At 43.6% G+C, this 22,451-nt stretch overlaps 1 protein-coding gene across 9 annotated transcripts in view; it reads left to right on the forward strand.

Moving 5' to 3' along the window:
* Window positions 1-22,451, forward strand: part of TBX15 (T-box transcription factor 15) — a 176,784-nt gene that overhangs the window by 62,038 nt on the left and 92,295 nt on the right. For all 9 annotated transcript variants that reach the window (XM_034990183.1, XM_034990185.1, XM_034990176.1 and 6 more), the window contains 2 exons: window positions 964-1,131; window positions 11,355-11,419. In XM_034990183.1, coding sequence (XP_034846074.1) covers window positions 964-1,131; window positions 11,355-11,419 — 233 coding nt within the window. The remainder of the gene's footprint in view (window positions 1-963; window positions 1,132-11,354; window positions 11,420-22,451) is intronic.

Below are 22,451 nucleotides of genomic sequence, written 5' to 3' on the forward strand. Positions count from 1 at the left end.
TGGCGTCATTTTAAGTAACTAGGCATACAAGTTCCTTTTTTTCTTCCCATGAAATTTCATTTATTACAAATCTAACATTTAGCAAATGTCTCCTGTGCATCAGATTGTGTTTATCAGACAAGAGTTCTCATGTTCTGGGAACCCACAGTCTAGTCAGGGGTTAGTTTGAAGACAGAAACACAGGACAAGTTTAAAAATGGTGAAAGAAGTCACAAAAGTCAGTGGAATAACTCACAGGGCAATAAACTCAGAGAAACAATTAAGTGACAGTTTGGGCTGATTTGTTGAGAAATTCATGCATTTTTAAGAGAAGAATAGGTTTTAAGACTTTCCAGGTATAATTAGAGCACTTGATGTTATTAATTTATCTTTAGTGGCAAGACATACGTAGAACTTTCACTGAATGCGAGGGTCCAGATTGGGTGCTATAGGAAGATTAAAGAACTAAAACCATGGGTCTTATCTTTAAGGGAATGACATTTTTCGAAGGAAGGGAGAATGCACATATACATTCACTCTCATAGTGAGTGGTCATAAATTTGGTAACAAAGTGCAAATGACAGCTTATAGAATTTAAAGACAGCATGAGCCCGTGATGAAACTTTGAAGCAGGAGGGAGCAACTGTCCCATAGCAGAGGTTCTGAGACATTTCAGCGGAGTGTTGTTTTCTGGTGTTGGGACAGTTGTTCAGTATTGTTCAGTTAAGGCAAGCATACTGCATCCACCACCCATGATTGGGATACTCTGCTGTATGGGTCCATGTAATGCTATCCAGTCACTTAGTCCTTCCTGCCATAGGCAAGTACACTGGCTTCCAGTTTCTTATACATCTCCCCCCACCCAACCCCCATCTGTGTTTTTCCTATAATGCTTCTATCCTGTGGTTATATTTGCATGAGAGCTTGAAAAGATGTAAGGACCTTTGAGCCACTCTGGCATAATGTGGCCCCTTCTCATTTCAGATCATTCTGCACTCTATGCACAAATACCAGCCTCGAGTTCACGTGATCCGCAAGGATTTCAGCAGTGACCTTTCGCCCACCAAACCTGTCCCTGTTGGGGATGGAGTGAAAACATTCAACTTCCCTGAGACTGTGTTTACCACAGTCACAGCCTACCAGAACCAGCAGGTAAGAGGCTGCCTTTGAGAGGCTCCTGCTGTATCTGCTGTTCAAGGAGCTTATTCATGCCTTTGGTAAGAAATACTTAGTCCTTCTACATGACACCAAAGAACTGGAATGAGAGATGCCAGGCTTGCTGTGCAAACACCATGTTGGTGATGACAAGGCCGTGATGCCTAGTAGCAGCTGGTATAATCTAGATTTAGATCAAAGACAAAATCTTTGACCAGGAGGACCGAATCTCCTAGGTCATTTTCATGTCTCTCTGTACTTGTACCCGTGTTCATGGTCTCTCCTGCATCTTGGCAAATGTTCCTCATCATTTGCAATTCCTTTGCAAGTACCAAGGTTTGATTCATTCCTTCCCTCTTCTCTGCAATTTTCCGTGTATCTCTGCAGCGGCTACATCAAAGTCATCAAGCCTCTCAAACCCCGTTGAAGACCCACTGCTTCCATTTACACTATCAGACTAAATTTACCTCTGTGTGATCACCAGCCACACCCTAACATCTGTGTTTTTATGTCAGCAATATGTTCATTTATTCCATAAATGTTTGAGATCTTGAGAACTTACAATAGTCTAAGCTTAGTAGAGAAATTGAGCAGATTAGGACTTATTTCTCCATAAGCAAAGAAGAGTTTTAGGCGAGTGAAAGACATGTAAATACATAATGATAAAGCAGTGAAATAATTTAATGACAGAGATGTGGACAGGGTGTTCTTGCGTCTGGGGAATGAGGGAAGTTTTCCTGGAGGAGCTAATGCTTTCTCTGATGATGAGACACACATAAGAATTGGCCAGATTGGGGCACCTGGGTGGCTCAGTCAGTTAAGCATCTGCCTTCGGCTCAGGTCGTGATCTCGGGGTCCTGGGATCAAGCCCCACGTTGGGCTCCCTGCTCAGTGGGGAGTCTGCTTCTTCCTCTGCCCACCTCTGCTTGTGTGCGCATGCTCTCTCTCTCTCTCAAAAAATAGTCTTTAAAAAAAAAAAGAATTGGCCAGACTAATGGGGGAAGTATGGCAGGGGAGTGTTGTATGGGGAGAGGGAGAGAGACGCCAAGTCTGGAACTGTGGGCATTCTAGACAATGTTCTTTTTTTGAGGAGGGTGAGTAGATGGATTTATAAGTGATCTCACTTTATGCAATTCCCTGAAAATTGCATGAGAGTCTCATTTTTTGCAAATTAGACTGTATTTCATCTTTTGACAATTTGTTTAATTAATAGGATCCTGAGGTGAATCCTTTTCTGAAAATAAGAGTTTCTGCTTGTTTATTTTGCTTGAAAGTCTGTGTACTTTTATTTTGGACCTGCTTGGAGCAAAATGAACTTATACCACAATACTCAATACCTTTTGTGTTGGATGCTATGCTTAGTGCTCTGACAAAGAAAGAAATAGAGGAAAAATACTCATTTATTAAGTATTTATTGAGTGCTTACTATGTGCCAGGCAAGTGAAGGTGAGTGATATAATCTTTGGTTTATATAGAAAGAGTATTTTGGTCTTAGTGCATTTGCCTAAGACTCCTTAGATATTCTTTGCCTACAGAGGAATTTGATATACAACAACCCTTCAGTCTGGTAGACAAGTACTAAACGCTTGTTGGGCTTTCTCAGCAGCTGTAAAGCATTCCCAACTTCAGATTTTCCTTGTGGTTGCCACATTTGATCTATAGTAGAGGAAGAGTTTTAGTTTGCTTTGGATGTTATTAAAAAACTCTTGAACCCTTTCAAACTCCTTAGGTAGTAAACAGAAGCCATGGAGGGTCCTTACAGGAATCTTTAATATCAAGATTTTTCAAGCTCTGAAACAAGATAGTGCAGCAATATAGATAATGCCCTTTGGAGTGATTGGAACCTTGGGATTAATTGTGGTTCAGGAGAGGAGGGGAGCACAAGTCTAAATTCTTTGAATAACTGATGGGACTTTTTCCCAAGACAGCCAGCCACCATTTTAATCATTAGTTTCTCATGAAGGCAGAGATGTGGCAACAAATATTACAACTTTAGAATTTAGCTTGTTGGGCAAACCAGAGCACTGGTGAATGAATATTCTGCTGCCTCACCGTGATCAGTTATAGAGGCCATGAGGATCAGTACTGTCACCCAAGCTGAAATTAAAAAGCCACAACTCACCGTGACAGTGTCAATGAAAGAAGACCAAACATGGCTGCCTGCAATCCCTCTCACTTCTACCTTCTCTCACAGCATTCCTGTGTCTGAGGACATTCTACTCATATGAATATTTTGTCTTCATCTGGACTGGGGTGGGAGCAGTGGTGGTTTGTTGGGGGTGGGGCACCATGATTAAGGTCATGGGATTTGGTAGCAGCCATACCTCGTTTGATTTCTGACCTTTCCACGGATGGATGGTATGACCTTGAGCAAGTTTCTTAACTCCCTTCATCAGTATTTCCTGGCCTGAAAATGTCCTGGCCTCATCGAATTAGTGATGAGGACTAGATGAGGGAACACGCGTAAAGCCACTAGTAGAAGCCTACATTGGTCAACGGCTGGGGCTGCACAAGCATGAAGGGGAGTGGGGAGTAGAGGCAATTATACAGCATAAATTGCTTATTAAGGAGAAAGTGGATCGTTGGGAATTAGAGGACCTGCATTGGCTCTTGAAGGTGTTCTAACCAATAGGTAACCAGTTTGATCTTTCTGTTGTAATGTCATGTTGGTGAATTCATGATGTGCTGACATTCAAAATAGATGAGTCACGCACACTCACTTCTGCCCGATTTGAAATGAAGGTAACAGCTTTTGCCCGTTTAACAAGGCTTCATTCCCCAGATACATCAACAAACACAATTATTTAACATTCTTTTTGGCTGTGTAGATATGATTTCATATAACACAGTGTCTTCTAGTAAAGCAAACTAACCTCGGGTCTTTCCCCCAGGAATCTGGAGGTCTGCATCCTGTTACCTAGCAATCATTTTCACACTTGTCACAGAGATGCCGGGTAGCATAAACCATTCTCTTCTGTGAGCTAGATCACCTACTACTGTGTTTTTATTTTCCTCAACTGTCTTGAATGAGAAAGATTACTATTTTATGACAAAATTATTTACTTCATGTATTTCTTTTTAAAGGAATGGCTAGGAGGCATGAGAGAGTAAAGAGGAAAAGTCAGTGGAGGGGGGGAGTCCTCATTGTTCTCAGGAACACAATGAAGGAAGGACAGTGTGAGGAATGGAATTGAAGTGAAATGTTATCCAGTCTTCCTAAGGAAAGGCAGTGGGCTAGTAGATTGGAGACCTGGGTTTTCATCCTAAATGAACTACTAGCTACCTATGTCATTCTGAGCAAGGTATTTTCTTCTGGGGTTTTGATTTCTTCTTCAAGAAAATGACCAGTTGGCCTCTGTTTTCTAAGTTCTCTATTAGCTCTGAAATCATAATTTCTCCCTCTTTTTTTTCTGCATGTTTTTAGTTGAGGGTGGGGAACAATTTATTGTTTTCAAGCAGAGGCAGTCAACACACACAAGTATTGAAAATTATTCGAATGTTCATGTGTGTCAACTCTTTTTTAACCCCCACAACAGGTGAGACCAATAGAGTTGTAGCAAGTCCGCACTTGAAAGGTGGGAAAGGTGTTTTGTTGCTCGTAAACAAAATATTCCAAGGTATACTATGCCTTTGTCACCCCTGCCAGTCCTCTCCATTGTTAAAGCCTGTATTTCCTGTTGGCTTCCATCTTGCCACTGAGGCTGATGGGACACCTGACTCTCCACACATCCAGTCTGCCACTAAACTATGTTGCTTCTACTGATGGAATATTTTCTTCTTTCTCATCTTACTGCTTCTACACTTGTTCTGGACCTGCCCTCCTTCCACCTTAGGCTGTTGTGACAGCTTCCAGCCGAGTCACCTGGACTGCATGGTTAATGTCTCATGAGCCATCACATATATTCACTGAGGGATGGGTCTTCCTAAAACATAGCTCAGATTGCGTCATTTCTCTGTCAAAAACTGTTGACTCCTCAGTGCCAGAAGGGAGTGTATATAGTCCGAGATCCCAAGTCTTTCCATTAAGGTCCTCTGTAGCTAGTTACCAGCTACATTTCTAGGCTCATTTCCCACTAATCATCATCATGCATCCACAGGAGTTCAGCAATCTAGTTGGAGTTTTACTGTTGCTTGCACTTGGTAGCAGCTTTGCTTTTGCTTGTGCTGTTGTCTTTCCAGGAATGACCTTTATCTGTCTAGCTTCCTTCTACTCTTCGAACATTTTCCCCTACAACGTTCCTTACATTTTTCGGCTTCGAATGAGCTTTCCCCCATCGCACTGTTAGTGCACCGTACCTCTCTCGTGACCCTGTCACATTCTAAGCTGTGCGTGTGACCAGTCTTCCTCTCAATATTTTGAGCTTTGAGAACCAAACATCGTGCCTCTACAAAACCTGGTGTAGAAAACAGCAGGTCGGGAGTTAGGGGACTCAGGTTCTAGACTCAACTCTGCAGCTGACAGACTCTACTGCTTCTGACAAATTGCTTCACCTCCGAATCCTCATTTGCAAATCGGTGGTTTGCTTCTCAGCTACCAGTCTGTGGAGACGTTTTTTATAGTCCACCGAAAGATGAGAAAAATAAAGGCAGGATAGGGGCAGTTTATACCTGTGAACGTTCATTTAAATAGGCTGTATTTTATTTTGTCCTTTTAACCTTTTTTGATACTAGAATGTCACTTAATTTATGAAATAATGATGGCAGGAGATCGTGGATTGATGTAATTCTTTTAGTTTGACAGAATAAATATGGAATATCAATGTTGACCCCCTAAATGTTGGAGGGAGAGAATTAGAATTGTCCTGAAGCCCAGAAACCACTAATTAAGAAGAAGGACCCTTCCATCTGCGTAACTCTAAGGCATTTGTGTCTGTCCGGTGGTGCACAGCACTGAATATGTGCTTGGAAAAGGACTGAATGAATAATTAGCCAACACACCTCCACTACCAGTTTCCTTACATAGCTGTGGTCCTGCTTTTTTGGGTATAAGTAGTCGTGAAATGTGAAGAAAGGGTTTCTATTTTCATGAAATATTTTATGCTTTTCTTTCCCCCCTTCCCATTCCTTCCTCCCACCCTTGCTGACTGACCCAAAGACTCCCAGGGCCTCTAGCATACTGAAGTTATTATTACTATTATTTGCTCTTGGAGTGCCAACTTGGCAGGCCTAAGGCAGAGAGGAAGGTACACCATGCCCAGAATCTCATCGTGGAGAATAAAGTGGTAGAAGTGGGAATAAAGGTGACTCTACACTGAACGCTTTTTCTTGGAAGAAGCTGACGCCAACACGTCCTCATGGAATTAGCAGGAAGTTTCCGTTGCAGAGTCTTTGTCTTCTCTAAGGGGAAAAGATGGCTGAACCTTGATTTTTTTTTCCCCCCCAAACAGGAAACTAGATTTCAAAAAGACACAGCCCTGTTCTCCTCAGGTAACACAGTCTTATTTCTTGATGAGAATTGGCTACATGAACCAGATAGGAAGTCTGGAACCACAGCCAGGTTTGCGTAAGCAAATCCAATAGGAGCTCTGAGCCACTCATTATATCCTAAACTATCGAGCCCGTTGTGCTCTAACTTTCCAATCAAATCAGTGCAGAGGTTTTTTATTTTTTATTTTTCATATGGGCTGAGTTTTTTTTTTTCTTCCCTGATGAACACCTTTCAAAGCAATATGGTAGGAAAAAAAAAAAAAAGAATAACTAAGAGACTGTTAATAAGGGAAGGCCTTTTCAGCCTTGGTATTGTAAAATCATACTCAGGATATTGAAGTTTCATTTTCTTTGTAGGTTGTGCGATTTATGTCTGCGCCTTGCACTGTGAGGTGTACCTCATTTATTAACTGCCTGGACGTTTCTAGGCAAAAAGTCAGTGAAAATGATTAAAACCAAAGGTGGTAAGCCAGCAACCACCTCTTCCTGGGCTATGGTCTTCGATGACGCAGACTGTAAAATCAGAATAATGGAAATCAAATCGGGGAAGAAAAATGCTTCCCCAACCTCTGACTTTCCATGTCTCCTCATTATCACTTTGAGCAGGTTTGAACATGACTGCTACAGAATAGTTTTAGCTGCGCAGACAGTTACTAATAGACCTCATTCTGCCCAGGAGGACATTTGAGACTTCCGTTTGTGGTGCTCCAGTGAAAGCAGATAGGATCGAGGGAGTTGTCTGGTCTGTATTCTCTAAGGCTTGTTATGGCTTTGGGGCTGGTAATGCCTCTTTTCCACATTATTCATTCATGCGCTCACTCACTCATTCACTCACTGAACAAATATTCATTGAGCCCAAAGAGCATGTCATGTTAGGTTCTTAATAAAATGGTGTAGAAAATAGGCATCGTTCTTACCTGAAAGCATCCTATTTTGGAGGGATGATCAAGGACCATCTCTCTCAGGAGGTAACATTTACACTGAGACTTAGGACGAGGCATCAGCTATGTGAAGAGCACAGAAAAGAACATTTTTTTGACTGGAGGTAGAGTGAGTGTGAGGGGCCTGAGCAGGGAAAGAGCTTGACACACTCAGCACTGAGAGCAGCTGAGTTTGGCGGGAGCCTGTGGCCCAGGTGTAGTGGAGCATGGGTGGGGATGGAGAGCTAGGCAGGGGCCCTGCAAGGCCAGCCAAGGAGTTTGGGTTGAGTTTTGAGTAGAGTGGTAGCCACTGATGAGAATGACGTGGTTCACGTATCTGTTAACAAAGATCACTTTGGTTGCTTTGTAGAGAAGAGACCGGACAGGGACGAGGGTGGAAGAAGAGAGATTAGTCCCAAGGTTATATAGAGTAGTTTAATGAAAAGATGACTGTGTTCTGGTTGAAGGTGGGGAGATGGAGACTGACAGCCATATTTGGGTCTAATTGATAAACGTAACTTTGGAGTAGGGTTGAAAATTAACTATTCAAATGAGTCTCCCACACTACTCCAGATGACCTCTAGATGTGTGGTGTGTGCTCAGGGCAGAGGGCCTCACTGGCCTCTCTTGGTGACCGTCATGTCTAGTCTGGGCCTTGGGTCCCTTGTGTGGACATGCTCTGCTGATAGGAGACTGCTGAGCTTGTGCTGTCATGTTTTTGCTTCAGTTGGACCTCCTGGGCCTCCCTGGCTGGCTCAGCCTCACCTCAGGGCTCATCTGGGTCCTCCACTGGGCTCCTGCCTAGGCTATGGCACCTCTGTGTTAGGGTCACCCTCCCTTCCCTGTCATGGCATGTGAGAACCTCTAAGTCCCTGACTCACCATGGAAAGGGCGATAGGAGGTATGGAGATGCTGACTTGTCCTCTTCCTGATTCTTTAGACTGGGAGGCATTTTTACTTTGATGCAGCTGGCCCTGTGTGTGTGTGTGTGTGGAGGTTGCCCTACCAGTTTTCCTCTGAAGCTCCCCACCCGCACCCCTGGATTTTGGTTTGAGTAGGGAGCTAAGACACATGTAACTCCACCTACTTGCTTCTCTTTCATCTCTTTCCTCTTTTTTCATATTCCCCTGAGGTGGGAGCAGAAGATCTCTTACTTCTTTCCCCCCTTGATAAGAATTCACCTGATGTCACATCCTTGTCTTCCACAGGACAGCGGGCTTTGTGGCCCAGCTGTCATTTGCATCCCCTTTCTATGCTATATAAGATACTCGAAGGCGCAGATGCCAGCAGGCTGGCTCTTCATATGGGAACCACGGGACTATGGATTATTGAGATTGAGAATACATTGGTTTATTCCTCCAAATTATTGTCCTTGTTACCCTGAGGATTAGTAGACATCGCCAAAGTTGTCAGCACGAGCATCAACTGGGGTCATAGTTCGGTTTATATTGCTGAAGTTGCTCTCTTCTGCCTAGAGGGTATGTAGGTGCCTAAGCAGGGCGATAAAGCATTCCTTGATATGGCCTCAGGGCAGCCTCTCATGCTGTCTCTCGCTGCCCGTCTTCCCATACGCTGTGCTCTGGCCAAATTGGACTTCTCGGTGCTTCTCGCGTGCGCTTCATTTTTTCATGTTTTTCTACTTCAGGGCTCTGGCTTCCATAGTCCATGTCTTATGCAATGCTTCCCTTGTTCCTTTCTCCTCTTTTTGCACTTTTCATTAAAGTCCTACACATCCTTCAAGGCCTGGCTCATGTGCTGTGTCTGAGGTTTCACCTTCAACTTGGGACTCTCGCTACTCCATCTGAGGCTCTCATTTGCCTTCATTGCAAACCTTACCCATTCCCATGTTGTGTTAGTGTCTATGTGTTAGTGTATATGTTTGCTTTTTTCTTCTAGATTATAAGCTTCTGGGCCGGGGGGCACCAGACAATACGCAGCCATATATGGACTGTATATCACTGTCACCTGTGCCTCCTGTCATCTTGCTTTGCACACAAAGGTACTTGACAAATAAATAATGAGTACGCAACCACACTACATAAAGCTCTCTAAATCTCACATTAAAAGCTTCCAAACATGTAGAGAGGTGCTGTTTTTCCTAACATTTGGTGGCACTTTTCTGTTAAATCTCCATGCAGACCTCTTGGCCTGAGATAGAATGAGCTGTGGGAAGCGGCTTTTCAACCTTTTCTCCCAGGCCCATGAAATAGAATGTCATTTTATTTACAGGAGTCTGTGGAGGCCCCCCAAACATGGCAGCACAATCATATATCAGAAACCCCTATCATAAATGAGCCGGATAGGATAAGCCAACTTGAAAGAGAAAATAAAATATTATAACCCCAACTTGAAAAGAAAATATGGTGTGCGGTTTATTGCTGTGGATTACGAAGGAAGAAAGAATGGATTTTAAGTCAAAAACAGAAAAGCAGTGACAGTCTTTAAACTCAATACAATATTCACAGGGCAGACACTCGACTTTAGAGAGCCAAAGCTTCAGGCTCCTGCTCTGGTCTATAAAAATAGATGTAAAATTGCTTTTGCTACATTATTAGTGCTGCATTATTAGTGTGCCATTCTCAAGGCAAGGAATGTTTTAGGGAAAAACATTAACTTTGGTACTTTCAAGTCAGAGTCTGTTGGTCAGAATCTCACATTGCATTTTAAAGACCTTTAAAGATTGCAGCTTTGGGAAATTCCACTCTGACAAAGTAAGATGGAAGAGGGACTTGGAAAAGATTTTCAACGTAAGAAAATCTTTAGCCATCCTGGTAATAAGTTCTGCAATGATCAGAAAGGGGAAGGTGGTCTTCAATGAGATTCCTTTCTTTCTACAGTCACCTTCCATTGAAAGCACCTTGACTCCTTTCCTGAGCTTCCTCACCCCCACCCCAAAGTCTCTGTTGCTTGAAGATAGTGAGTCATTGACATCTGGTTTAGACACAAAAATATCAAAAATGCCTCCCATGACCAAGGCTGAAAGTGGAAACGTAAGAACACATGTGGAATTTGTTGGTCAGGCTTGGTCTAGTCTGGGGGCATGGGGGTGGTGTGTACAACCCTCGCTGAGTTTGAAGGGGCTAAGGTAAGATGTGATAGAGAGGGGCTTATGCTCTGAGTAGAGGTTGAACCAGATGGCTCCTGAGGACCCATCCAACCTGGGTCACACAGTCGTTCATGTCTTCTGATTTGCTTGTGAGCCTTGGAGACTGGATGTAGCCTGCCCCACCGGGTCCCTCATTTATAGATTTTCCTTTGAATGCAACCTTGATAAAAGTGTAGCTACTTTTTATGTCTTTTACAAGACCATTTTAGGTCATTAAATGAACCATCTCAAGGGGCAAGGAAGGGACAACTAAAGTGAAATGGCAAATGCAGTCAATTATATGGACTTTTCAGGCTGAGGCGGGTTGTCTGGGGGTCCGATTCCATTGGATTGGATTGACTGAATCCATTTGTCCATCATTCACTCACTTGCTCGCTCATTCATTCACTCAACAAACGCTGTTCAAGTACTTCCTGTGTGTCATGTACCACGGACTTGACCATTGACCAGTTTTCTATTTCCATGCCTTTGTGTGTCTAGGCAAGTGATTTATCACCTATTCTGGGGCAAGAAAGGTGAGCAGAAGAGAGTTTATAGTCACATACTGGGAAGACCTCAGTTTTTAGGGAGAAGTGGGTCAGGTGGGTCAGACATCTGGGTGCCAGGCCCATGTCCTATATCAACTTCCATTTAAATCTCAGACTTAAAGGAAACTAAATAAAAACAATAGCTGTTACCAACAGAGTGATTTCTGTTAATTTTCCAGGAGCAACCAAAAAAGAAATCAGTTAATATAAATACAATTTATGTTCTTTGTTTGTTTCCAGATCACCAGATTAAAAATTGATCGAAACCCTTTTGCTAAAGGATTCAGAGATTCTGGAAGAAACAGGTAAGAATAACTGGGAAAGACGCTCACCGACATTTCTTTTCTTCATGACATTATTCCCCTCCCCCACCCCATTGGTGGCTTTTGGCTCCTGCTTTTTGGGGAAAACTTGAACACTATGCCTCTGTGCTGACTCAGGCAAAGAGAGATGGATAGCTGATCTGAGAATCAAAAAGCTGTCCCCAAAAGGTTGAGTTTTCCAATTTTTGTTAACACTCTGTACAATACCAGATCAGATCCCTCATTGTGTTTTTCTCCCTACATCATGCTTGATAATCCAGTCATTTAAACCAAATTTTATGGTGATTTATTATCATCAAAAGATTGCTCCTTTTTCTGCTAAGTACTCTAGGTAGCTAGTACCTACAGTGACACCTCATTTACTTTGTATTATCAAACAAGGAATTGTGGACAAATAAAAATGATCAGAAAATTATCACCTTTAAGATTAGCTAAAAACTGTTAAAAAAATTAGCCATTTTTCTCTTAAGAAATATTCCCCAAATATATTAGATGTTGCATGCCTTAAAGACAGTTTCTAGAACATGACCTTTCTTGATGCCTCAGCATCATCATTAGGACTAGGTTATCATGTAGGGAAACTCTTTAAGAGCTGCTGACATTCGAACCATGAGAGACGATGGACTCTGAAAAACAAACTGAGGGTTCTAGAGGGGAGGGGGGTGGGAGGATGGGTTAGCCTGGTGGTGGGTATTGAGGAGGGCACATTCTGCATGGAGCACTGGGTGTTGTGCACAAACAATGAATCATGGAACACTTCATCTAAAACTAATGATGTAATGTATGGGGATTAACATAAGAATAAAAAAAAGAAAAAAAAAGAGCTGCTGACATTTACAGGACTATTTGCTCTTGTTGTAAGTGGTCTTAGTGGCTGTGGCATTTTTCTGGTTAATTCTGCTTCTCTCTAAACCCTTTCTTTCCCACCCTTCCTATATAAAATTAAAATCTGTTATCCAGAGAGCTAGGGGAGAACTGAAGTTGCTAGGGAACACAGATCTATCTAAGGTTATTCAGTCAGAAAAGCTCACTTTATATAAACCATACTGAAACCACAAATGTGACACGTGTGTCTTGTAAAGTGTGTAGGCTTTGCAATAACCCTTTATGTAGTGTTCAGACATTTTCCTCATTTGGGGGCATTTCTTTACATCTGAATGACACAGACCGTCAGGAGTTACCTTTGCTATTTTCTCTGCAAGAGTTTTCAGATAAACTATCTAGTATTATATTTAGATCACTTCATGAACTATATAATAGCACATTCTACTAGAAGCCAGATTTATGCTAAAAATCATCTGTGGTGATCATTTCCTTTACAAAATTATTTACGGAGGCACTTCTTTTTTTTTTTTTTAAAGATTTACTTATTTATTTGAGAGAGAGAGAGGAAGAGAGAGTGAAGATAGGGAGGGGCAGAGGGAGAGGGAGAGAGAAATTTTAGCAGACTCCTTGCTGAGCTCAGAGCCCGATGTGGGGTTCAGTCTCACCACCCTGAGATCATGACCTGAGCTGAAACCAAGAGTCAGGTGCTTAACTGACTGCACCACCCAGGACCCCCGAAGCACTTCTTTTTTTAAAAAAAAATATTTGTTTTTTAAATTCCATTATGGTTAGCATACAGTGTTATATTAGTTGCAGGTGTACAATATAGTGATTCAACAATTCTGTATATTACTCAGCGCTCATCACAATAAGTGTACCCTTAATCCCCTATCGAAGCACTTCTTTGTGAAACTCTTATTTTATATTTAAAATACATTTAGATTGCTATAAAATTTTATTTACCTCAGAATTTCTTAGTGTTGTATCTACTGAAGAAAAATTCACTTAAACTTCTAGTTTGAAGATGGTGAAATTGTGTAATGTGTCCTAGATCAAGCAAGCAGTTAGTGGTGTGGCCATAGGCACAAGAACTCCAGGCCAAATGCTTTCCTGTTCAGCGAAGACCTTTGTCTTCAAAATTTAGCCAATGAGGAATGCATACTTATTCCTTCCATTTGAGACAGTCCTCTTCCCGCCAGTTAGTTTATATTCCATGTTCAGGTCGTAGAACTTGCCTGTGAACTGTTTCCTGTTGTTTCCTTTTCGGGGCTCTGCATTCTAGGCTTATTGAGGACCTTGCTAGTGATGATGTGCTCAGAATAGAAGCTGGCCTTTCATAAAGAAGCCGCAAGGGTATTTACGATCGTTAGCTTGGAGTCCATGGATGGATTTCCAGGGTTCTGTGAGTTCCCAGGTATTGTAAGGAAAATTGGTGTGTGGATGAGCAGGTGTGCATTTTTCTGGGGAGAGATCTATGGCTTTCTTCAGATTTTCAAAAAGTTCCATGACCAAGAGTTAAGAATTTCTGCCCTAGACACCGTGAGGGGTCAACCCTATGACTTTAGTTACTTAACTACCTTCTCTTTCTTTCCTTCTGTATCTCCAGTGACATTTAGTACTTGCTTATTTTCTTCTTGGAACTTGGAAGATTGTTTTGATTTTTTCTTTTTTTTTTTAAAGATTTATTTATTTATTTGAGAGAGAGAGTGAGAGAGAGAGAGCACCAGAGGGGGGAGCGGGAGAGGGAGAAGCAGACTCCCTGCTGAGCAGGGAGCCCGACGCAGGACTCGATCCCGGGACTCCAGGATCATGACCTGAGCCGAAGGCAGTCGCTTAACCAACTGAGCCACCCAGGCGCCCTGTTTTGATTTTTTTCTTTGCAGTTTTTCTTCCACTGGAGTCCTTGTTTTTCAGAGGCATGACCTAGAACAGAACATTGGAATAGAGAGGCTATACTGAGCAGCATCAGAATTCTGCTCTGAGAACTGGAACCACGCTTTAATCTGGGGAATAAGACCATGTATCTTGAAGCATTTGCCTCTGGTTAGGAAGTTGTGATGACATCTTGGTGCAAGTCCTGGGGTCCTCCTGTCCCCTCACTGGGCTAGAAGGGACCTTGATGCATCATTTGGCCCTGGCCTGGCCCAGCTCTGGGGCTGATGAATGTCTTCCTGCTCAGGACAGTTATTTGTTTGTCCTGCCTCATGGGTTACTCTTCTTTGTAAGGACTCCACGAAAGCAGAACTATGGATCCTCATTGGCCCATTTCAGTGCCTTATTTGTTATTTTTCTGGTAGCATGGTGATTCTTTGTGACGTATGCCCCATTTAAAGCTGTAGGCTACTTTAAGTAACATTAGTAATTACTGAAATTATCTGTGATTGAACACTTACTGTGTTCATGCCTTTTACTTAGGGTTTTTTCCTTCTCATCTTTAAAATGTTTTAAAATATTTTACAAATGAAGAAACTGAGCCTCAGAGAGCTTAAGCAGCCTCCCTAGTGTCACAGAGCAAAGCTGGAGCATGGAATAACTCCCGGTTTGCCTGACTTCAAAGCCTGTGAACTTTGTGCTCTATCATGCTAACAGTTTAAACTTGACTTATTTTGTCTTCAACAGATATGAAGACTAGATCTCCTCCTCTGAAAACCCTTCATTTACTTAAAGATACTAAAGTACCCAGAATCTTCTCTTTTCCAAATAAAACAACCTATATATTCTCCACCTGTCTTTGTAGCCTTCCCCATGGCTTTATCATCTACTTTCTATACTCCCCGTAAACAAGGGGCTCCCTAGTAGAGGACAGGAAATCAGGCTGAACTTCCCTAGCAGGTGAAACCATGACATAATGGCCTTGAAGTCCCCTGTCTCATGAGAGGGCAAAGATGAATCATTGAATATAGAAGCCATTTTTGTCCTCCAGCACTCTGGGAAGCTAGATTAATATAGACCCATGGGGGGCAGGTATAGGGACCCTTGTATTTTGTCTTTAAAAAGCTCAAAATGACCTGACAATCAGACTTGAAATCTCACTCCCTGCCTGCAGGATCTGATGAGGGCAAGAATTATTAATGTCATTTTGCAGATGGGAAAGATTGATGGATGAGGATATAGGGGATTATTTGTAAATCTTCTGGGATCTGGTGGTTCTGTGCCAACACCAGAATCCAGTTCCTTACCTTCCAACCAGTGCGTCACCTGTTGCCCTTCTTGTGCTAACAGAGTTCTTATATATCTATGATCATCCCCATGCATCTTAGACGTCAAATGACTCATGGGGACGAGCATGGTTTGATGAGTTGCATATAAATGTACCCAAAACATACGGATTACATTTCCTTTAAAAACACATGGGCTTAAAAATTAGTGGAGGGGGGGAGTGCTTGGCCAATATTTTTTGGTTTTGCAGAACACAAAACATTTGTGGAATACTTTGGAGTTACGGAATTTGCCAAACCTCAAACCAAAACACGTTTAGGTTTGTCGATCTCAATCTATCCCAGTGCAATCCAAAGGCTCAGGAAGGGAGGGGTGTGGAGGGAAGATGGGGAGGACACAGCACCCACTGCACTCTCTTCCCATGCCTCTCCTGAGTCTCTCCCATCCTACCAGCCTCTCAGCGAGGTGTCCTCTGAGGGGGGCCAGCCAGGCGACAGCCGTGTCCTGGGCAAAGAGAAGAACTCGGCGGGGGGGCTGGGGTGAGGATACTTATTTCCACTCCTCATATTTCCGTGTAAAGAGATAGCCATGGAGAATACTCCTGGCGTCTAGCCCTCTCGCTGTCTCCATCCCCTCACTGGGCACCAGAGTGACCCATCTGATTGCTGAGTCTGGGAGAAGGAACTCTTGAGGACCTGCTTGCCTGCACATAGTGTACATTCTGGGCTCTTGCCACTGTGTGGTGAGTCCAGCAGAGGAGGCCTGCCATTCTGGGGGGTTGGCCTGTTTCAGGGGAGCTCTGACCCACTCGCTCAGCCTCCACACCTGTGCCATGGTATCCATTCACCTTTATCAATAACGAAACTGGTGTTTCGGTCTCCGTGGCTTCGGGCTCCTACAGCTTTCTCGGATTCTATTCTGACTTCAAATGAGGACAAGAAGTGACATTCATTGGGCCTTTCAGAACCCCTGCAGAAGCCCCAGCGAGTCCACAGTGTCAGCCCTGTGGTGTCACCGTCACCAGACCTTGTCACAGTCTTCCCCGCTTCCTTAGGAGGTGCCATTCACATGCTTCGGTGTGAGAAGGTCACCACTCTCCAAACTGTACTTAGGGAGTTGTTACTTTGTCTTCCTATGTAATTGTGTCCCTGATGAGAAGTGTCCACCAGAAGTGTGTGTGTGTGTGTGTGTGTGCATGTTGAGGGGAAGAGTGGTAGACAGCTGGTCCTTTTGGATGGAGACACTGTCAGATTTTGCTTCCAGCATTGTCTCTGCAATGGAAGGGCAATTGTGTTTACTTCTAAATTGTCCCTCCTTCTAGATTTCTCAGAAATTATGTGGCCCAAATCTGGCTTTGGGTAGACCTGTGTATGTTTACTTTTCATCAGGTCTAGCCCCAGCGCACAATATCCAGAGTGACCTCTGGGAGATTTCTCCTTCCAGGAGGAGACAGTAGCACCTTCCTATTCCTAGGGAAAACAGATCCCCTCAGCTCGATGAATTGATGTCTCAGTTGGTGTTCGTGGGCTCTGCCTGCTGCTAGAATGTTAAGTTCCTTGAAGACTGGGACTGTACCTTTTTCAGGCTTCTAGTCTTAGATTATTTCCTACAGTGCCAGGTACACAGAGTAAAATAATAATTGTTTACTTAGTTATAAAACAGCAAACAGAGTTGATGAGTGGCAGAGAAATTAAAAACCAGAACTCCGTTACCCCAACCAACGGTGAATCAGGTGTAGCAACAGCGGGGAGCTAGTTTTAGACACGAACCAAGAAGGGAAGAAAGAGTGAATCTATAAATAGGCTTAGTTTGAAGACTAAGGGCAATTTTGATTCAAATCTGGGATGGACTGATGCTATGGATACTGATTTAGCCTCATCCTAGATTAGGCATGCACACCCTTCAGGCCACTGGAGCTGTCTCTGAACAGTGGGCACACGTTTATAAAGCTGCCTGGAGAAAAGAGGACTCCCAGCAAGTTTCAGAGTCCATGAGCCTCAGGAAAGAAGGGGTCCCAGAGGCTGAGCCCAAGCAGAGTGAGGTTTAGTTGAGAAAGGTCACTCAGTGGGGAACGGAGAGGTAAAATTATATTGTTATGGGTGGCCACCCCAGTGGGCAGCACATTCCAAAGAGAAGACAAAGGTCATGGAGCTGGAGAGAAGCAAGAGTGTTTGCATTGAGTCCCACAGTCAAGAAGCAGCCTCGAGAGGTCTCTGTCCACATGCCTGGTGAGCACACTGTGCTCAGCTAGACAGAGCATTACAACTGCAAAGACCTTGCACTTTAAAGGGATAGCCAGAGGAGCAGAAGGAAAGAGGACGCTGTGTGTCTCTCAGTCCACATCTAACGTGAAAGCCTTGTCTCTGCTGGGAGTGGCTGCCAAGATTTTACAGAAGGCCCAAGTCGGCTTGGGAAATTTTATATAATTCCCAGGGACTTCCTCCAAAGCAAACACATACATAAAAAGGAGAGGATTAAAATTATGATCTGTCTGGGGAGTGAAGGTTCTATGTACTTGTTTTAAAGAGTGCCATCGAATGCATGACTCTGGGTTCCCTCAGCACCCTTCATCCTGTCTTTGACCTTGGGCTTTACCCTTACTCCCAGCCTCCATTGCGTCTAAGGCAACTGCAAGGGGTACTATCCCATGTGACAGGGTTTCCTCCAGATGTACCTAGCTGGCATGGTGCCCCAGAAGCCCCTGCTTCTCCACAACAGGCCCGGGGTCGAGTGGCCCTTCTGCAGAGCTTTCTGGAAGGGGATCTTTTTCTCTATGGAGGCCACTCTTGGAGGCTTAGCCATGATACTCAAGTTCCACCATTTCAGAGCTGACAGAAAGGAGCTGGTGGCAGGCCCTGTATCATGTGGCGGTTGGTTCACATGGGTAACTAGCTTTAATAGGTTGCCCCTCACTGAGAAAACAAGAGGGCCTGCAGGATGAGGTGTACGAGGCCATGTGAGTCTGAGCTAATTCTCCGCCAGCCCTGCTGTTTGCTGGGAATGTGGCTGGCGGCAGTCCTCCTTGGTACCTCGTGTCCCTTTACATGTTGCAGGGAAGAGTGATCTAAAAATGGAGCCATTAACTGCATTATGGGAATAAGATATATTTGCTTGCTGGAGGACGATGATTAATGAGGCTGATACTTAACCCAAAGGAAGGCATTTCCACTGATGCGGGGGAAAATATTTAGGGGGTCAAGGATTTTCCTGGGACCCCTTTGTAAGCAGCTGCTGTCCCAAGGCCATGTTCCTAGAGTGAAGACCCACCTCCTTGGACACAGACTGGAAACCCTGTCAAGGCCCAGCTCCTTCTCTCAAAACTCCGTGTGGAATCAGAGTGCCTCCAGTTAATGGAAGGGAGAAAGAAGAAAGAGAAGAGTCAGCTAGCCCCCAGCCCCAGGGCCAGGTCATCTGTGCTTAGATATGAAAGAATCCACTTTTCTTTGTAAGTTGGGGAAGAAATATGCAGGATGGGTCTCAGTTAAAGTCTGTTAGAAGGGTTCTCTGTTATAACCAAGTGTCTCAAATCTTGTCCACCCCCTTACCTACCTCCTAAGCTGAACATAGGAAATTACTAGATTTGTGGGTCCAAGAGGTAAAATATCAGCAATTTCATACAGTTCAACCTTGTATATTTGTTTCTAGGAGTTCAAATCCTAAGTGTACAATAATAATAGTAATAATCATTTCACACAGTATCTGCAGTCCAGGTTGTCCCTTTTTGTCTCCAAGCTGATTGGTATTGTTAGAGTGTTTCCCATTTTATGGGTGGTACAACTGAGTAGAGTGAGATACTAGCCTTCAGAATTTGCCAGTCCAGCCAATGGCAGCATCCAGAGGGTGATGTCACTCTCCCTCTGTGTGGCACAGCTTACCAGTCAGCCGACAGCCCTGCCCTCGTCCTTGTCCAGGTCCTCGTTGCTCCTGCAGTCTCATGTAGCAAGCCGAGAGCCAGTGAGCGAACCCCTTGCCTTCTTTCAACCAGCATGACTTCTAAGTGTCTCCCTCACTTTCAATTTTCATATTTTTATTTGTTCTCCCTTGAGCCACTGACTGTGTTTTTCCAGCCAATCTCATCCTGCTTGTTCCTGGCAATCCTACTAGCCCCTGTAGATTTTGCATACTCTTATGTTATCCCTGGCACGGGGGGGCCGTTGAGCAGAGCGAAAGTAAGTCATCAGCGCCGGGCTCCCTCTCAGGAACCGCTGCATCTACAGTTCGAGGTAGCTGGCCCCGTACTAGATTCCGGTGGCAGCATCCCTGCCAGATTACCCCTCTTTTTCCAGGCTATGGCTGTGTATCACATCCCCTGGCTTATGGTCTTCCAACTGATATTTGACATTTTTCTCTGCCTTGTTATTTCTTCTCCCTCCTCGGTCCTGAACCTTTTCCACCATTGTCCTCTTGGCTGTGTGGGATTTGCCAGGGAAAAGTTGGCAGTTGTTTTATTATCAATGGCTCTTGCCCAGGGATGGTGTCATCTAACAGAGTGACGTCTTTTTAATGGCTAACATATTGGAGCCTGGAATATCTGCAAGATAATGAGGCCTACAGAGGCTTGAGGGACACATGTTTGGTTCTTTGAGGAGAGAATGAGAAATGGAATTAAGTAACATGTGGGTCCCTCCACATTCAGTCTGGAGCTGGAGGGCTGACATAGGTTTGGATTCCAGGGAAGTAAGAATGTTTTCTCCTGTTACAGGTCACAGCCTGGGCAAACGGTGGTGGCGTTTCTTTTGCTTGAGGTAGACCAGTGGTCCTCAAGCTTTCATTGTTTTTTTTCTCTTTGATATATTTTATCTTTAATCAGTCTGCATTTACTGTAACAACTGAGGGAGTAGTGTTATCTCCGTTTTATAGGTAGGGAGACTTAGGCATGAGAAGGTGATACAGCCTGGCTGAGATTACGTTGAGGGACAGCAGGATTGCACTATGAGCCCAGGCGGTCCGGCTCCGGAACTCTTGCTCTTCTTCACCACTGTGCTAATCTGCCCCTTGCGCGATTTGGTATTTCCTGATTAAAGTCAGATCATTCCAGTCAAGTGCAAAGAAACCTAATCTCTTAGTTAGCCTGCATTGTGTTGTCAGTGATTTTTCTCGAGGCAATGAAAACTCCTTGGGGACTGCCATTGCTACCTGTTCAGACTCCATGTGGGGACAGGGTCCCCAAGTTGGGAGTCACTGGGTGAGGAACAATTTTGACTCAGCTCCAAGCATCTGTCCATTGGACACCTGTTCTTCCAAACCAGTGTAAGGCACATCAGTGACAGTCAATTCATCATGCAGATATACTTACTGTACCATCTATAGCCAAGTTTTGAATGATGGCTTTTTTTTTTTTCCCATTTGCAGACCTCTGTTGGGAGGTCCTGTAGAATATATCTGGATAACCAACATATAGGACACAATTCCAGATCCAGGGAAGGAGAAGGATGTGTGGAAGAGTTGACCTCACCTCGGTGAATGAAGGACAGTCTAAGAAAAAGGATTAGGAAGTTGAGATATAGTAATTAGATCTGAAAGAACAGTATATTCTGGTTCTGTGTCTTTTCAAATGCTGGAACAGGAAGAGAAAGGAAAGAAGATCAGAGGTACAGGACCGCCCATGGGATAAAATCCAGGCCCCTAACATGGAATAAATATCTCTGGTATCCGCCCCACCGTCTCATCTTGCACCTGGAGCTCCAGCCGCCCTGAACTATTTTCAGTTCCCAGAACGTGCCTTCTCTTCCATACCTCCATGTCTTTGTATATACTGTAAACTCTCCTGGGAAAGTTCTTTCTGCCTCTTGTCCATATGGAAAACTGCTGAGTACCCTTTAATATTCAGCGGAAATAACTGGCCTTTTATGGAGTGTTCCTGGAGCTTTCCAGGTGTATTAAGTACTTCTTGCTCAGTGCTCCGTGACCTCTTCTATGTATCTTTGGTGTAACATTCATCACACTGTTCAGGAATTAGTCATTTACATTGCTGTCCTCTTGTTGAACAAGACACTCCTAAATTAGGATAAAGACCCTGTGTCCTTTTTTGTCTCTATATCTCCTGGACCTAGCACATTTTCTGGCTGGAAAACTTCTTTATGATTTCAAAACCCCATCTCTGTAGCCCTTGACTGTCTTCTGTTGACAGATGACCAATGGCCTCACCAATCCCTAGTGTATGTTCCTTTTGTTACCAGAATCACCGGCCAATAGCTTGGGGAAGAGTTAAAAGTCAGAACTACAGAGAAAATAAATGGGAGAAACATAAAAAGCAATTCTCTATCTCAACACAAATAAAACACAGAAAGTATGCAGCAGTGTGCTATCTAATAGGTTCATGAAGGTAGTCATAATTGTTATTATTATAAAATATTTGCTGAACTTCAAAGGGGTTAGTCCCACTTTTTTTTTTTTTTTTAATGAGAAATTTGGAAGAAAAATTCTTTACAGTCTGGCTATTTTTCCAAATCAGTTGATCTTGACGTATCATCAATTGGCAAAAGAGATCTTTGGCTCGCTTCCTCTCCTTCCTTGTCTCCCTCCTCTTCAACACGTTCTGTTGGTTTGGCCAGTGAGCAGACTGAAAAGTCTAAAGAGAAGAGGCTTGAAATCAGGAGGTAATTCTAGCCAAAGGACTGAACAAAGAGGGTTTGGATATGGCCTCTGTTGTCACTGGAGCAAACAGGGAAAAGTAAGCAAGAGAGGAGACACTTGCCAATATGATCATCTCTGATTGGAAACCTCAGATATCGGGTCTCTGGTGTGCAGCAGACCTGGAGAGGCCCACCATGTGGAACACGTTAATGACATGAGGTTACCTAAGACTGCTTTTTTTAAATCTGTTAGACAATGAATTCATTTTTAAGAACCTTACGATAAAATTTTACAAAGCTAGGGTAGCATGATGATAAATAAGCAATGTATTGCTCACAATAAACTTTGAATAGACATCCAAGTGGCTGAAGGTGTTAATGGGTAGTTGGCAGAGACTCTTGTAAGAGAAGGTGAGGGTAGAAATGACTGGCCCCTGAGAAGGGAACTCAGACTG

The sequence above is a fragment of the Mirounga leonina genome, unplaced genomic scaffold (genome assembly GCF_011800145.1).
Source record: "Mirounga leonina isolate KUSES-001 unplaced genomic scaffold, KU_Mleo_1.0 Mir_507, whole genome shotgun sequence".
NCBI lineage: Eukaryota > Metazoa > Chordata > Mammalia > Carnivora > Phocidae > Mirounga > Mirounga leonina.